The 16,447-nt window shown below is 46.3% G+C and overlaps 1 protein-coding gene across 2 annotated transcripts in view; it reads right to left on the minus strand.

Annotated features, from left to right (window-relative positions):
• The window catches only part of LOC126203151 (uncharacterized), a 71,641-nt gene that overhangs the window by 24,794 nt on the left and 30,400 nt on the right, over nucleotides 1-16,447 (minus strand). For both annotated transcript variants that reach the window (XM_049937393.1, XM_049937394.1), the window contains exons 3-4: nucleotides 14,462-14,671; nucleotides 4,979-5,124 (exon numbers count right to left, since the gene is read on the minus strand). In XM_049937393.1, coding sequence (XP_049793350.1) covers nucleotides 4,979-5,124; nucleotides 14,462-14,671 — 356 coding nt within the window. The remainder of the gene's footprint in view (nucleotides 1-4,978; nucleotides 5,125-14,461; nucleotides 14,672-16,447) is intronic.

The raw sequence follows: 16,447 nt of genomic DNA on the forward strand, positions 1-16,447 counted from the left end.
CCTCCACCATTCTCCACACCTATAAATCCCTCATCCGCCCTATCCTTTGTTCTGCCCATCCGGCTTGAATCTCCGCCCCCCCCTACTTTTTACAAATCCCTCCAAATCCTTGAACGCCATGCTCTCTGCCTCGCCAATCGCATCCGTCTCCCCTCCCCTACGCGGATCCTGTACGATCTCATCCCCTTCCCTCACCTCCTCCTTCTCCTTGAAAGGATACGGATCCTGTACACCTCCCGTAAACTCGATCCTCCTCACCCGCTCGTCTCCCCGATCCTCTCCCACCCCCGCCCGCTGGCGCGCCTGTATTCCCACGTCCCACCCGGTCTCCATCTCTCCACCCTCCTTACCCTCTCCCAAGGTGGCTTCCGCCAGCTCCCCCTTCCTGATGATGTCCTCCTCCCCTCCATCTACCCCTCCTACCAACTTTGATCCTCCCTCCCTCTTCCTGTATCTGTTCCTTTGGGCACCCTCCATCCCTCCTCCCCTTCTCCCCACTCATCCCCTGGGCCTCCCTTCCACTGTCCTTCTACTCCTCCTCCCATCTCCTCAGCCATTGGCATCTATGTTCTCCCCTCTCCACCCTCTCCACCCGCCCTCACCCTTCTTCCCCTCTTGGCAGGTCCCCGGACTCGCACACGCTACGTGGACTTTCGCGCGCCGGAGATCATCGCCATCTGTGTCTCGTGTGTGTGACGTCGTTTTGTGTTTTTAGTGTCCGCCGTCCCGCTTCTACGTTCACTTGTGCCGTCGGATTCATCAGTGTTATGTGCGCCGTGTGAACGTGTTTTCAGTGTCGTTATCGTCGCGTGTGAACGGCTCCGTGTTTTTTGTGTATCTGTGACCACTATTTTTTGCCCATCACTCTATTCATTTTAATTCTCCGTTCTTTTACTGTTATAGTCGCCACTATGGCTGAAGAGCGGCGTAGCATGCCGCTGCCAGCCTACCTGATTGTTCAGGTGTTAAAATAACAATAAAGTAAAAAAAAAATCGAGTACTGCGGTGTTAACACCGCCAAGTGGTGTTCTCATGCCATTGTACGAGGGCTGTTCGGAAAGCAAGGGTAGGTTAGGTTGTAACTTCTATTTTCGAAAATGTGTCTCTGTGAGTAGTGCAGGTGTTGACGTGAATTTTTTCAAGATTTTATCAAACATATGTTTAGTATTTACCAAATAATACATTATGTATGGCTCCTACGAATCCGCTAGCCATAATTGTTCCACGTGATTGTTTCTTGAGCAGCTTATACAACTGTAGTCTTTAGATTCGTTAACCTTCAAATATCAGTTCGTAAATGATGAGTTCTGAAGAAAATAGACTTTTATGAGTGATAGAATAGACTTATCTCCGTAGCAAAAGAACCATTTTATTCGGTTTTATCAGTTGGCTTGTGAGACGGAGCCCGAGTCGTTGAATCAACAACAGACAGGTGTTTCTTGTTTTATGGTTAGGTCGCAAAAAGTCAAGAACTATTGGCCTGAGTAACTACCGTCAGTAGGTAAGTTACAGTGTCAATAATTAATATGATGATACTTGAACGTGCGGAAGGCACGAGGACCCATACTGTGAATTGTACGTCCATGTGTATACTCTACAATCTACTGTAAAGTACAAGGCAGAGGGTACCTCCCATTCTAATATCTGTATAAGCTCCTTTGAATTTCATTAACATAAGGAGCACTGTAAGAATTATTTACACTTGGCACGCTGAAATAAGTTAGTCTAATCTTGTCTTCGCACCCCCTGTGGGGCTGACACATAGGGAAGCAGTATATTCCTAGATTCCTCACTTTATGCTGGTTTCGAGAGATGACTTGCGCCTATTTTCATGGCTCTACCTGTTCAGATTTTTCAGCATCTACGTGACGCTCTTCCGTGGCTCACACGAGTCTGTGATCATACCTGCTACTCTCCTTTGCATACGTTCTATAGCCCCTGATAGTCCTATTTTTTATGGATCCAACATAAGAGGGGCATTTACTAAGTAATGCAACACACTTTTTGAGGAAGCATGTTGGTTTTATTCAGGATTCCATTACACCATATTCTCCACACTCTCTTGCCTATAAAACTCTATTTTTCAACATAATCTCCTTCAATGTGACAGCCTTACGCAACCTTACTTGGGTGGCCTAGATGCCCGCAAGGTTCAACACTACCTGTCGAAGTCGGAACCAACGTTCTGTTGCATCAACACTCTCCCAAACATCCACGTAGTGCTTACCGCAGAGTGATCCTTCATTGGGTCAAACAGAAGGAAGCCGGAAGGCGTGAGATCCGGGCTATAAGGTGGATGAGGAAGAACAGTCCAATGAAGGTTTGTGAGCTCCTTTCAGGTGCGCAGATCTGTGTGAAGTCTTGCGTTGTGATGGAGAATGAGAAGTTCGTTTGCATTTATGTGCGACGAACACGCCGAAATAGTTTCTTCAATTCCCTGATGGTAGCACAATACACTTCAGAGTTGATGGTTGCACCATGACGGAAGACATCATACGGAATAATACCTTCGCTGTCTCACAAGACTGTCGCTACGACTTTACAGGCTGAGGGCGCGGCTTTAACTTTTTCCTCAGAGGAGAGGTGGTGTGGCGCCCACAATGGATTGCCGTTTTGTTTCCAGTTCGACGTAATGAACCCACGTTTCACCGCCTGTGACGATGTTCGACGGGAAATTGTTACAATCACCCTCGTAACGCACAAGCAACTGCGCACAGACCGTCTTTCGTTGCTCCTCATGCTCTTCTGTTAGTCGGCGAGGAACCCAGCAGGTACCAACTGTGGGTACCCCAACTGGTGGACGAGTGTGTCAGCACTACCAACAGAGACGTCCAGCGGATTAGTGAAATGTTTGACTGTGATCCATTGATCACCTCGAATGAGAGTGTCCGCACGTTCGTATACTGAAGGAGTCACAGCTACGTGCGGCCGGCCGGCACGCGGGATAGAGATGGGGCCCCTCCACGCCCGCACCAACGTGGTGACCAAACCAAAAGTTCTACTGTCACCTCCGTCAACATGTTAGTTGTCTAATAGGTGGATCACAGGATGCTGGGCTGTGATGATATCCGTGCGTCTGGGTAAGACCACGCATTAACACGGTCCATCAGGTGATAGGTAGTGGACGAAACGCGAATGAGGGCAGCAATTTGAAGATCAGAGGGAAAAAAGTGCCAAGGCTCGTGCCGTGGGAAAAAAAACCTCTGCGACAGTGGGATGGGTAGTAAGAGCAGTAGTGGCTTACTAGCTGCGATAGTTCATGCAAGGTTGGGTTTGTTAGTATGGGTATCACGCATCATTGCCGTGGCAGGCGATGGCGATGTATTCGAGTCTGCTGCAGCCGCTGAATTCCTGGAACAATCTGGATCGTTATATATTAGCGGGAGATCGGCCATAGATCATCTCACTGTGTGTGTGTGTGTGGGGGGGGGGGGGGGGGAGCTTGTCTCCATGTAGTGTACGGTACGGCTTCCCTGCGTGGTGCCAGTTATTCGGCAAGCGTGTTCCAACTGTATATCCAGTAATAGTGGCTGATTAACAGGGGCTCACCTGTACCGTTGTGTTTGCGTGTACTTGGGCATAGATGTTAGGTCCTTACAAGTATGTCTTCTGGTCTTTTATGTTTCCATCTATGGTTGTGGTCGTAGTTCCCCAGATTCAGAATAAAAGGGTCCTGCGAATGTCTCGAGTTTCTGTATAGTCTTGTGGTGAGTTTGTGGGTTACCTCCGTGAGAGTCTCAAGTCGGTATTCCCGGTGAAGGTCCGCGATGCGTGTGTATCGTGGAACATTGCTTACGATTTTGAGTACTTTATTTTGTATGAGCTGCAGACGGCGCAGGCGTGTGGGCGCAGCGTATCCGCAGACAGGGGCTGCGTACGTCATCAGGAGTCGAATAAGTGTCATATACGTGGACCTCGACACCCTTCTATGCGGTGTGCTACGCCTGTTGAGCAAAGGATAGAGCTGCTTGAGCCTCGCGCTTGCTCGGTTGGCCATGTGTTGTATGTGGTCCCCGAAGAGTAATTTCCGGTCCAGCCAGACACCGAGGTATTTGACTTTCTCGCGGAAACGCATTGGGCGTGCATGTAGAGTTATTGGTCTGCAGTATTGGTGTTTGCGCAGTTGCTTCGGTCTTCTAGTGAACAGAACGGCTTCGCAGTTGTCGACGTTTTCTCTAACACTCCATTTCTCTAACCAAGGCTCAGCCACTCTGAGTGCGGTCTGTAAGCGTGACGTAATGTTTGATGGTTTCCAATCTTGCGCGATGATGGCTGTGTCATCCGCGTAGGTTGCTATCGTTGTGTTGTGTGTGGCTGGGAGATCGTTTATGTAGAGGTTAAACAGTAGCGGCCGTAGGATGCTTTCCTGGGGTACTCCCGCGTGTATACCATGTCGTGTTGATTGTTTTCCCTGCACGCCAGTGTTGAAACTCCTGTCTGTGAGGTATGGGTGTATGAGACGCACTACGCGGGAGATCGGACACGTTTGCGCGGCCTTGTTGCGATGATGACAGACGCCTTTCCCGAAGACTCAAAGTGCTTTTGTTCACTGCCAGGTCATCATAGACATTTCGCAAGCGCCTATGAATATCTACGATGCTCTGGGTTTCCGTCGAAAGTAAATTAATTACAGCTCTCTGTTCGGAACGGACCTCCATTGCAGACGCCATTTTGAAGACTACGTAAATCGCAGGCATCTATCGGAACTTCATGAAACTGTAAGGACTGAAGTGGGAATGTTCCACGATGTCCCATAGCAACCAAAATTGGCCGAGCAAAAAAGGCGTTGCATTACTTACTAAACGCACCTCGTACATGAACAGTAGGGTAGGTCTTACTAGTGTTTTATAAGCACTCACCTCTGAAGACTTATTGCATTTCTCCAGAACCATTCCCGTCTATTGAAATCTGCCAACGTCATCGTCTTCGCCTGTCATATCAGTATCTATAGTTAATCATGACACCTCAACTTACTTACCTTCGTAAACACGCCGGAAATGACAGTTGAGTGGCCCACTGGCTGGATGTAAGAAACCAAAGAGTTCCACTTCGATGTCCGACTCCACCAGAGGAACGTCCGAAAATGGACGGCACACTAGGTCCGGCACGTTAACGCTGATGAACCTGCAGACGCAAATCCTCCTTAGTGGCAGTTAAAATATAATGAAGTCTTTACCTGTATATATCTGTCGTGGCTTTACCCAATAAGGGCTGATTTAATCCCAATCGTTTCGCTAACTACGTTTGGACACGCGGTAATGTAACTATTTGGATAGTTAATGTACGCGATTTAATAACGTGACATTCGTTGCTAGCCATTCTGGCCCACAGCCTCATTGTATTTTCTGAAAATCGAAACCATTCCGTACAGCCAGCGCTGATGGCCGAGCGGTTCTAGGCGCTACAGTCTGGAACCGGGCGACCGCTGCGGTCGCAGGTTCGAATCCTGCCTCGGGCATGGATGTGTGTGATGTCCTTAGGTTAGTTAGGTTTAAGTAGTTCTAAGTTCTAGGGGACTAATGACCTTATGTTTATCGTGTAGTTACAATCCGTCTTTTACGAGACGCAGAACATCGCCTCCACAGAGGTGTGAAACCACACGTGGTACTCTTACGCCATAATAATAAAAGCAACGCCAGGCTCATTCTCCAGGAAGGACATTCCGTGCAAGCGCTATAAAACAAAGTGAAAAAATACTAAATGGCCAACAAGCAATAATAGAAGGAAAATATTTCAACTAATTCGCATTTTACCATAAGAAATAATGAAGAATTAAAATATGAAACTGAAACACAAACAAATACTCTCTTCTCTCTCCCCCCCCCCCTCTCTCTCTCCCTCCCTCTCTCTCTCTTTCTCTCTCTCTCTCTCGCACACACACACACACACACACACACACACACACACACACACACATAGTGCCTGCACTACCATACTACCAATTCAGCAACTCAGCATTTCTCCTCAGGTCATTATCACGCTAGAATTCCAACCTCTACAGTTCCCATGATCCCTTAGTTAATCCTACACCAAGGCGAGGCGCAGTGTGCAGCGAGAAACGTTAATACATTATGTTCTTCTAGTGCCTACAAAAGAACGAATGGGCACGTGAGAAGAACAGGAAACATAAAAGTACGTAATGAAACATAAACCAACCCTAGTAAATAGTAACATAACTCACATCATAATATGTGTAGTTAAACATTAATCTGATGATGCCTTATATGAATGTGTGAAACGTGTTTGGTTAAAAACAAAGTACACACTCAGTTGCAAAAGGCGGATGATATTTGTTTTTGTCTACATAATAGACACAACAGGCTGTTTAATGTACTAGAATAAGCTGAAGGTTAACTTCAATGTTTATTTTCCATTACTAGCCACTTTCTGGTTATGGCCATGTTCAAATGCAGCCAAGGCCTCATTACGCAAAATCTGCATTAGGTTCTTCTTATTTAGGTCCGCATAACACGAACTGCTTTTAAATACTACAACACACGTTATTGATGTACATCTACGTTATGTGATCAAAAGTATCCGGACAACTGGCTGAAAATGACTTACAAGTTCGTGACGCACTCCATCGGTAATTCTGGAATTCAATATGGTGTTAGCCCACCCTTAGCCTTGATGACAGCTTCCACCATCGCAGCCATACATTCAGTCAGGTGCTGGAAGATTTCTTGGGGAATGGCAGCCCAATCTTCACTGAGTGCTGCACTGAGGAGAGATATAGACGTCGGTTGGTGAGGCTTGGCACGAAATCGGCTTTCCAAAACATCCCAAAGGTGTTCTACAGGATTCAGATTACGACACTGTGCAGGCCAGTTCATTACAGGGATGTTGGTGTCGTGCAACCACTCCGCCACAGGTCGTGCACTACGGACAGGTGCTCAGTCGTGTTGAAAGATGCAGTCGCCAACCCCGAACTGAACTTCAACAGTGGGAAGCAAGAAGGAGCTTAAAACATTAATGTAGGCCTGTGCTGTAATAGTGCCACGCAAAATAACAAGGTGTGCAAGCCCCTTCCATGAAAAACACGACCACACCATAACACCACTGCCTCCTAGTTTTACTGTTGGCACTACACACGGTGGCAGATAACGTTCACCGGGCATTCGCCATACCCACCCCCTGCCATCGGATCGCCACATTGTGTACAGTGATTCATCACTCCACGCAACATTTTTCCACTGTTCAATTGGCCAATGTTTGACATTTACCGGCGTGATGTGTGGCTTGTGAGCAGCCGCTCGACCATGAAATCCAAGTTTTCTCACCTCCCACATAACTGTCATAGTACTTGCAGTGGATCCCGATGCAGTTTGGAATTCCTGTGTGATGGTCCGCCTATTACACATTACGACCCTCTTCAGCTGTCGGCGGTCCCTGTCAGTCAACAGACGAGGTCGGCCTGTACGCTTTTGTGCTGTACGTGTCGCTTCCCGTATCCACTTCACTATCACATCAGAAACAGTGGACCCAGGGATGTTTAGGAGTGTGGAAATATCTCTTGCAGACGTATGACGCAAGTGACACCCAATCACCTGAGCACGTTGGAAGTCCATGAGTTCCGCGGAGCGCCCTATTCTGCTCTCTCACGATGTCTAATGACTACTGAAGTCGCTGATATGGAGTGCCTGCCAGTAGGTGGCAGCACAATGCATCTTTTCAGCGTATGTTACTGATACTTTTGATCACATAGTATACATTTAAAAACAGCCACTGCCTGAAATCGGCTAGAAATTCCAATTAGATATTGAAGTATAAGGTCAACTCATTTCAATAAATTAAATAGCCGATGGTGGGCAACATGAGTTTGACAGTCAATCACTATGGCAACTGATTAGGTCCTCGCAGCACGAACTGATTTTAAATGTTCTAACACACGTTATCGATGCACACCTACATTTAAAAATGATCACATCCTGAAACTATTTTGTATGTTAAAGACAGCTTTTTACAATACATTAAATAGCTAATGATGGGCCGGCCGGGGTGGCCGAGCGGTTCTAGGCGCTACAGTCTGGAACCACGCGACCGCTACGGTCGCAGGTTCGAATCCTGCCTCGGGCATGGATGTGTGTGATGTCTTTAGGTTAGTTTGGTTTAAGTAGTTCTAAGTTCTAGCGGACTGATGACCTTAGAAGTTAAGTCCCATAGTGCTCAGAGCCATTTGAATCTTTTTTTTTGTTTCTAATGATGGACAAGCTACGTATGGCCATCACAAAATATAATATCGTACCTAACACTTGCTCGGTATTCCTGGATCGTTATCATCCGACAATTTCCAATGTGCAGTCCCATGAAAATTAAACCTTATGTGGTTTGCAAGTATGCGAAGATCTCCAAAAATTTAGACATCAATGGCATCTAGCTTGAACTCTCTTTACATTCATCAATGAGATTTCAGTTTTAAAATGACGAAGAAATGCTTTCAACTCTACTAATTAATTTAGCTTTCTTTCCTCAAAAAATTACAGAACCCAACATTTTTCATGGTTCGAGAGTCAAATGACGGCTTTCGTGCACACTTAAAGTCCGTAGAGCTGAGATACAAGTAAGTGATTGGTGGTTGTTTATGTTACCATCATTGCGGAACACCGGATAATACCTATGTTTCTATTGAACTTGCACCGTCCACTGCAAGGTCTGCTGTCTGTGAAGCAAAGCTAATAGTTCGTCTGAAATGATACATTATATGCTCATAACTTTATTATAAGCAGACTATTTGGTATAATGCTTAATCCTTTGCAAGACGAAATGTGCCCTTTCACGTGTTCGCGTATCTACCATTTGCAACACACAATGAGATGACAAAATACATGGAATGCCTCCTAATATTGTTTCGGACATTGTCTCAAAAAGTCGTTGGAGCCCCCCCCCCCCCCCCCCAGAAATATTTAGCAATGCTGTCTCTGTAGTTGTCCATTATTGCGAAAATGATGCAGGATTCCGTGGATGAACCGACCTCTCGATTACTTACTATAAATGTTCAATGGGATTCATGTCGGATAATCTTTGTGGCCAAATCAGTCCCTCGAATTCTCGAGAATGTTCTTCAAACAAGTCGCGAAGAAGTGTCGTCTGGTGATATAGCGCACTGTCATCCACAAAAATTGCATTGTTGTTTGGGAACCAGTAGCCAAACACAAATATTGTCAGTGAATGGTCAGTTTAGTTGGACCAAAGGACCCAGTCCATTCCATATAAACAGAGCCCACACTATTATGGAGCCACACCAGCTTGCCACAGTGCCTTGCTGACAACGTGGGTCCATGATTTGTGGGGTCTGCGCCACGCTCGAACCCCATCATGAGCTCTTACCAGCTGAAATGGGGACTAAGCTGACCAGGTCACGGTTTTCCAACTGTCACTAGCCCAGGAGAGGCGCTGAAGGTGTTGTTGTGCTGTTAGCAAAGACACTCGCGTCGGTCGTCTGCTGTCATAGCGCGTTAACGCCAAATTGCTTCACACTGTCCTAACGGACGCGTTCGTCGTACGTCCCACATTGATGTCTGCGGTTATGTCACGCAGTGTTGCTTGTCTGTTAGCAATGACAACTCTATGCAAACGCCGCTGCTCTGGGTCTAAGCGAAGGCTGTTGGCTACTGCGTTATCCGTCGTAAGAGTAATGCCTGTAATGCGAAATGGAATGTCTCATGCGTCTAGCTCCAATTGTCATTCCGGTTCAAAGTCTGTTAACTCACGTCGCGCAGCCATAACCACTTTGGATATCTTTCACATGAACCAGCTGAGTACAAATGACACTCCGCCAATACATTTCCGTTTTATACCTTGTGTATGCGATACTACCGCCATCCGCAATGTGCGTATCGCTGCCTCATGACTAATCACCTCAGGGCATCATGTGTGAAAAAATAATATAAAATGAATGTTTTCCTAAAACTGTGGTGATACTTCCAGAGAGCTGAGCGTATTGCCATTTGGGAAGCGCGATGTGAATTTTATACCCTGTAACAAAATCAGCTGAATGGGAAGTCGCCAACAGTCTGACAGAGTTCATGGGAATGAGTATCTGAAACGAAATGTTACATGTCGTCTTCAGAAACATTGTTCCATACTAATTCAACTTGTGCCAACTGCTCAAGATTTATTGTCAGTAACTCGCAGCAGGACCAATCACTTTCTGTCGTATCCCACACAAATGGTTCAAATGGCTCTCAGCACTATGGGACTTAACTGCTGTGGTCATCAGTCCCCTACAACTCAGAACTACTTAAGCCTAACTAACCTAAGGACAGCACACACATCCATGCGCGAGGCAGGATTCGAACCTGCGACCGTAGCGGTCGCGCGGTTCCAGACTGTAGCGCCTAGAACCGCTCGGCCACTTGGCCGGCCTATCCCACACATGTTCAGTGCAAGACATATCTTGCGACCGTTTTGACCAGAGGAAGTAAGCGTCTTACACGAGGCATCACAACAGCGTTTCACCAGACAACGCCGGTCAACTGCTGTTTGTGTATGAGAAATCGGTTGGAAACTTTCCTCATGTCAGCACGTTATAGGTGTCGCCACCGGCGCCAACCTTGTGTGAATGCTCTGAAAAGCTAATCATTTGCATATCACAGCATCTTCTTCCTATCGGTTAAATTTCGCATCTGCAGCACGTCATCTTCGTGGTGTAGCAATTTTAATGGCCAATAGTGTATGTTCATGCACTATTTTCTGTGATTTTGGTTAGCGCATGCGGTACCCAAACACCTGATTTTTTAACCTTCCGTTTGCGTACAAATGTCTCAGAATGATGAAATGATCACATTTACCAGTTCCCGAGTACACTGACGCGGATAATTGTGGATTAATGCGTTGAAACGTGCTTCATCAGACCCCGAATGTCTTCCTGAATGAGGAGAGTCAATAATTTCAAAACGATCATCCTTAAAACGAGAGTGGCCGAGCCGTTCTGGGCGCTACAGTCTGGAACCACGCGACCGCTACGGTCGCAAGTTCGAATTCTGCCTCGGGCATGGATGTGTGTGATGTCCTTAGGTTTGTTAGGTTTAAGTAGTTCTAAGTTCTAGGTGACTGATGACCTCAGAAGTTAAGTCCCATAGTGCTCAGAGCCATATCAACCTTAAAACGAGAAAACCATTTTCTTGTGGTGCTCCGTCCAATGGCATATGTTAGAAATGTTCCAATTTCTCCATTTGGTCCTCCATTTTGTGGCGTCCACAACGCCACTCATTATCTCTAAATGACAAAATAACAATATGTAAACTCAAATAGCAACAGTGAACTACAAATAAAAAATGACAATCGAAAGATAACCCCATAGCAATCGGAATACCAACATGCAAAACCGAAGCTTTGCGAACTTTTGGACAATCCCAATGTATTAACCGATTCCTTTTGTTAGTCAAGTTGTGCTATAAGTTTCTTTCTTCCTTTGCTTTTTATCTTCGTTATTCGATCCACCCGTATATTCTTAAGCATTTTTCTGTAGCACCACATTTCAAAAGGTTTCTCTCCTTGTCTGAACTTACCGTCCACGTTTCACTTCCGTACAAGGCTACATTGCAGACAAATGGTTTATCTGCGTCGTAGACGCAGCACCTGCTAATTTATAAAGCTTTTTCGTATTTTTATATCCACAGCATGCAGTTGTAATTTACGGAAGAAGTGGTGTTATCTTTCGTACAATCGTTTTTTTACCATGGTGTTATTGTAAGTAACAGGTACGTGAAGTCCAATTTTTTTAACATAACTTCAGTTCTCTTCTTAAATTCTCTGCGTGCACCAGTTTACGGGGTTGTTTCAAATATTGTTTAAGACTGAAACTTTTTTCCCCCTATTCGCTTGTGGAGCAGGGACATTTATTTCGACTTGTAGGTCAAGGAAGTGTCCTATGTAGAGCTATTATTAATTTTTTGAGTCCGACTGCTACTAGTGCGGAATTGTGAATCTTTCCAGCAAGAAAACACCAGTTGAATTACACCTCAAATTTTTTGTATATTAAGATTTTAGGCACTCATGTAGTACTGTGCATGTAAATGTATAATTAGGAGTGATCTTTACTTCAGTTTCCCATCAAAAATAAAGTACGCTAACCTAACCTCCCTCTCTGACAGCTGCATAGATACCGACCGTTTGCTGCCATTTCAAGGGCAGGGGTTGGTGGTGAGGGTGAGTGACCTCATAAGAGGGGTGGGAAGCGGTGAGCAGGAGGGGGTATGCCAACAGTGCTCTCTGGTGGATGTAATGTGAATTAGCTCAGTCGGTCCTTGCAGTTCAAGGCGAACACACGTATATATATATATATATATATATATATATATATAATACCCTGCCTTCCAGTCCAGCACAGAATTACCGTTTCCCACAAAAAAAAAGTACACTAACCTAGCCTTCCTCTCGTGCATCTGGACAGAGACTGACAATTTTCTGCCTTTTACTGGGATGATATCATAGGATGGGTGCAGATTGGGTGACCACATAGGGGTGTGGGGAGGGGTGAGGGAGTTAGGATAGTGGAGGTACACCAATTGCGCTATTTCCTGCCAAAATTTCACGCCATTTCCAGGGGGTGGATGGGGTGTGATGTCAAAGGGAGTGAGAGTGGGAAAAAGCTAGTCGCCATTGTGAATAAATTATTTGTCCTTGAAACAGCTTTATTCCACTACTTAAGGTCTTCTTGCACACCTCTTCCAATCCAACTTTGTGGGATGGTGTTTACAAGATAACACTGCACCTCAAGGGGTAAGTGACATGGAGTGCTGTCATGCATAAAAATGAAATCATTAAAATTTTCGTGAAGTTGATGAAACAATCAATTCTTCATCATATCTGGGTACGATATTCCTGCCAGAGTTTCCTCCACAAAGAAGAAAGATCCATAAACTTTGTGAACAGAAACAGCACAAAAGACATTTAATTTCGGTGAGTCTTTTTCGTGTCCTCTTTCATGTCACGCCAGGATTTTGTGGCCCCCAAATTGTTACATTATGCACCTGACATATGAAACGTCGATTCATCCGAAGAAAGGAATCTTTCACAAAAAAATGTCCTCTGTCATATCGTGGAGAAATGAACTGTAAAATGCGTTCCTTCTGTTATGGTCGCAGACGTGCATGGCCGACCAGTGCTTTTCCCTTTGCATATGCAACCAACTTCCGAGAATTTTGTATGTCAGTCGTACATACGCTTGTGCAGAGGCGGCTTATTGCTGGGTGACGAGTAAATGTATAGCTGCACATCCAGCTTCAAGACGGTACCACAGTTCACCAAGAGTAGTGACTGGCGTATTGTGACGAGCCAGTTGCTCGGCCACCATTGACCAGACGTGTCCAATTGGTGAGAGATCTGGAGGATGTCCTGGCCAGGGCAGCAGTCGAACAGTTTCTGTATCCAGAAAGGCCCGTACAGGACCTGCAACATGCGGGCGTGCATTATCCTGCTGAAATGTAGGGTTTCGCAGGGATCGAATGAAGGGTTGAGCCACGGCTCGTAACACATCTGAAATGTAACGTCCACTGTTCAAAGTGCCGTCAATGCGAACAAGAGGTGACCGAGACGTGTAACCTATGGCAGCGCATACCATCACGCCGGGTGATACGCCAGTATGGCGATGACGAATACACGCTTCCAATGTGCGTTCACCCCGGTGTTGCCAAACACGGATGCGAGCATCATGATGCTGTAAACTGAACCTGGATTCATCCAAAAAAATGACGTCTTGCCATTCGTGCACCCAGGTTTGTCGTTGAGTACACCATCGCAGGCGCTCCTGTCTGTGATGCAGCGTCAAGGGTAACCGCAGCCATGGTCTCCGAGCTGATGGTCCATGCTGCTGCAAACGTCGTCGAACTGTTCGTCCAGATGGTTGTTGTCTTGCAAACGTCACCATCTGTTGACTCAGGGACCGAGACGTGGCTGCACGATCCTTTACAGCCATGCGGATAAGATGCCTTTCATCTCGACTGCTAGTGACACGAGGCCGTTGTGATCCAGCACTGCGTTCCGTATTACCCTCCTGAACCCACCGATTCCATATTCTGCCAACAGTCATTGGATCTCGACCAACGCGAGCAGCAATGTCGCGATACGATAGACCTCAATCGCGATAGGGTACAATCCGACCTTTATCAAATTCGGATACGTGATGGTGCGCATTTCTCCTCCTTACACGAGGCATCACAACAACATTTCACCAGACAACGCCGATCAACTGCTGTTTGTGTATGAGAAATCGGTTGGAAAATTACCTCATGTCAGCACGTTATAGGTGTCGCCACTGGCGCCAACCTTGTGTTAATGCTCTTAAAAGCTAATCATTTGCATATCACATCATCTTCTTCCTTTCGATTAAATTTCGCGTCTGTAGCTCGTCATCTTCGTGGTGTATCAATTATAATGGCCAGTAGTGTATAAAGTGTCCTACCGCCCCCTTTGTGCAGTGCGTCACCAGCCTGCTCAAGTGGACGAGAGAGAACCCTACCTGAAGACGAGTGCGTCCCCCACTGGCGGCGCAGCGCTCTCCACCAGCGGCTCAGCGAGGGTCCTGGCAGCGTCCAGACGAAGGCAGAGGAAGGCAGGCAGCCCCGAGGCGAGGCGCGTCGCGCGGAAGTCAAAGACGCCGGCGGGCACGGAAGCAGCGGGCTGCAGCACGCAGTGCACGCGCCCCATCTCCAGCGCCGGCTCACCGTCTCTGCGAAATACGAGCACGATTCCCCTGCTAGTGATTCACGGCACTTCAGTTCGTAGTGGTGAAAGGCGGTAGAAAGGCCAGCTGACGAACAACTCAAGGAGAAAAAAATAAACATTTATTAATATACCGGGTGATCAAAAAGTCAGTATAAATTTGAAAACTGAATAAATCACGGAATAATGTGGATACAGAGATACAAATTGACACACACGCTTGGAATGACATGGGGTTTTATTAACACAAAAAAAATACGAAAGTTCAAAAAAAGTCCGACACATGGCGCTTCATCTGATCAGAATAACAATAATTAGCATAACAAAGTAAGACAAAGCAAAGCTGATGTTCTTTACAGGAAATGCTCAATATATCCACCATCATTCCTCAAAAATAGCTGTAGTCGAGGAATAATGTTGTGAACAGCACTGTAAAGCATGTCCTCAATAACGGTGAGGCATTGGCGTCGGGTGTTGTCTTTCAGCATCCCTAGAGATGTCGGTCGATCACGATACATTTGCGACTTCAGGTAACCCCAAAGCCAATAATCGCACGGACTGAGGTCTGGGGACCTGGGAGGCCAAGCATGACGAAAGTGGCGGCTGAGCACACCATCATCACCAAACGACGCGCGCAAGTGATCTTTCACGCGTCTAGCAATATAGGGTGGGGTGCCATCCTGCATAAACATCGTACGTTCCAGCAGGTGTTTATCAGCCAGGCTGGGGATGATGTGATTCTGTAACATATCGGCGTACCTCTCACCCGTCACGGTAGCAGTTACAAAACCAGAATCACGCATTTCCTCGAAGAAAAACAGCCCCATAACGGTAGATGTGGTAAATCCAACTCATACCGTGACTTTCTCGTCGTGCAATGGAGTTTCCACGACAGTTCTAGGAATTTCGGTAGCCCAAATTCTGCAGTTGTGGGCGTTGACAGACCCTCGGAGCGTGAAATGAGCTACGTCGGTCCACAACACGTTACTCAACCAATCGCCATCTTCCGCCATCTTTTGAAACGCCCACACCGCAAATGCCCTCCGCTTCACTAAATCGCCAGGTAACAGTTCACTATGCTGATGGATTTTGTACGGATAGCATCGGAAGGTGCGCCTAAGTGCCAACCAAACAGTAGTGTATGGAATTCCGGTGCGACGTGCGACTGCACGAGCGCTGACTTCCCCGTGCATAGACGAACCCGCTACAGTCTCCATTTCTTCCTGAACTGTCTCGGTCGGCCACTACGGGGTCTATCGTCTAAACAACCCGTGGCTTCGAACTTCGAAATCATTCTCGCCACAGTTGCATTTGTCAACGGACCTTTACCCCTTCGAATTCCCTTCCTATAGCGATACGATCGTAACGCTGAACTAGCACATTCTCTATTCTGATAATACAGCTTCACTAAAACGCCTTTTCAGGTTAAGTCAACATGCTGCGACTGTTGGCGCATCTGATTCTCTCTCTCATTACAGCTCCTTTTATACACGATTGTCATGCGCAGTCACTGACGTTTTGCTGTCCAACGCCATCTGTCGGACATTTTGTGAACTTCTTTTTTTTTCGGTTCTAACAAAACCCCATGTCATTCCAATTTTTACCTCTCTATCTTCATTATTCTGTGGTTTACTCACTTTTCAAATTTATACTGACTTTTTGATCACCCGGTATATTGAATTCTCGAGTTCCCAGCTGGGTGAGTTCACCGGAAGGGCACGACGTTTCGAAGAATGTCACTCCCATCATCATTAGCAACACAACTTTATCTGTTTAACTCGCC

This window comes from Schistocerca nitens, chromosome 9 (assembly GCF_023898315.1).
Source record: "Schistocerca nitens isolate TAMUIC-IGC-003100 chromosome 9, iqSchNite1.1, whole genome shotgun sequence".
NCBI lineage: Eukaryota > Metazoa > Arthropoda > Insecta > Orthoptera > Acrididae > Schistocerca > Schistocerca nitens.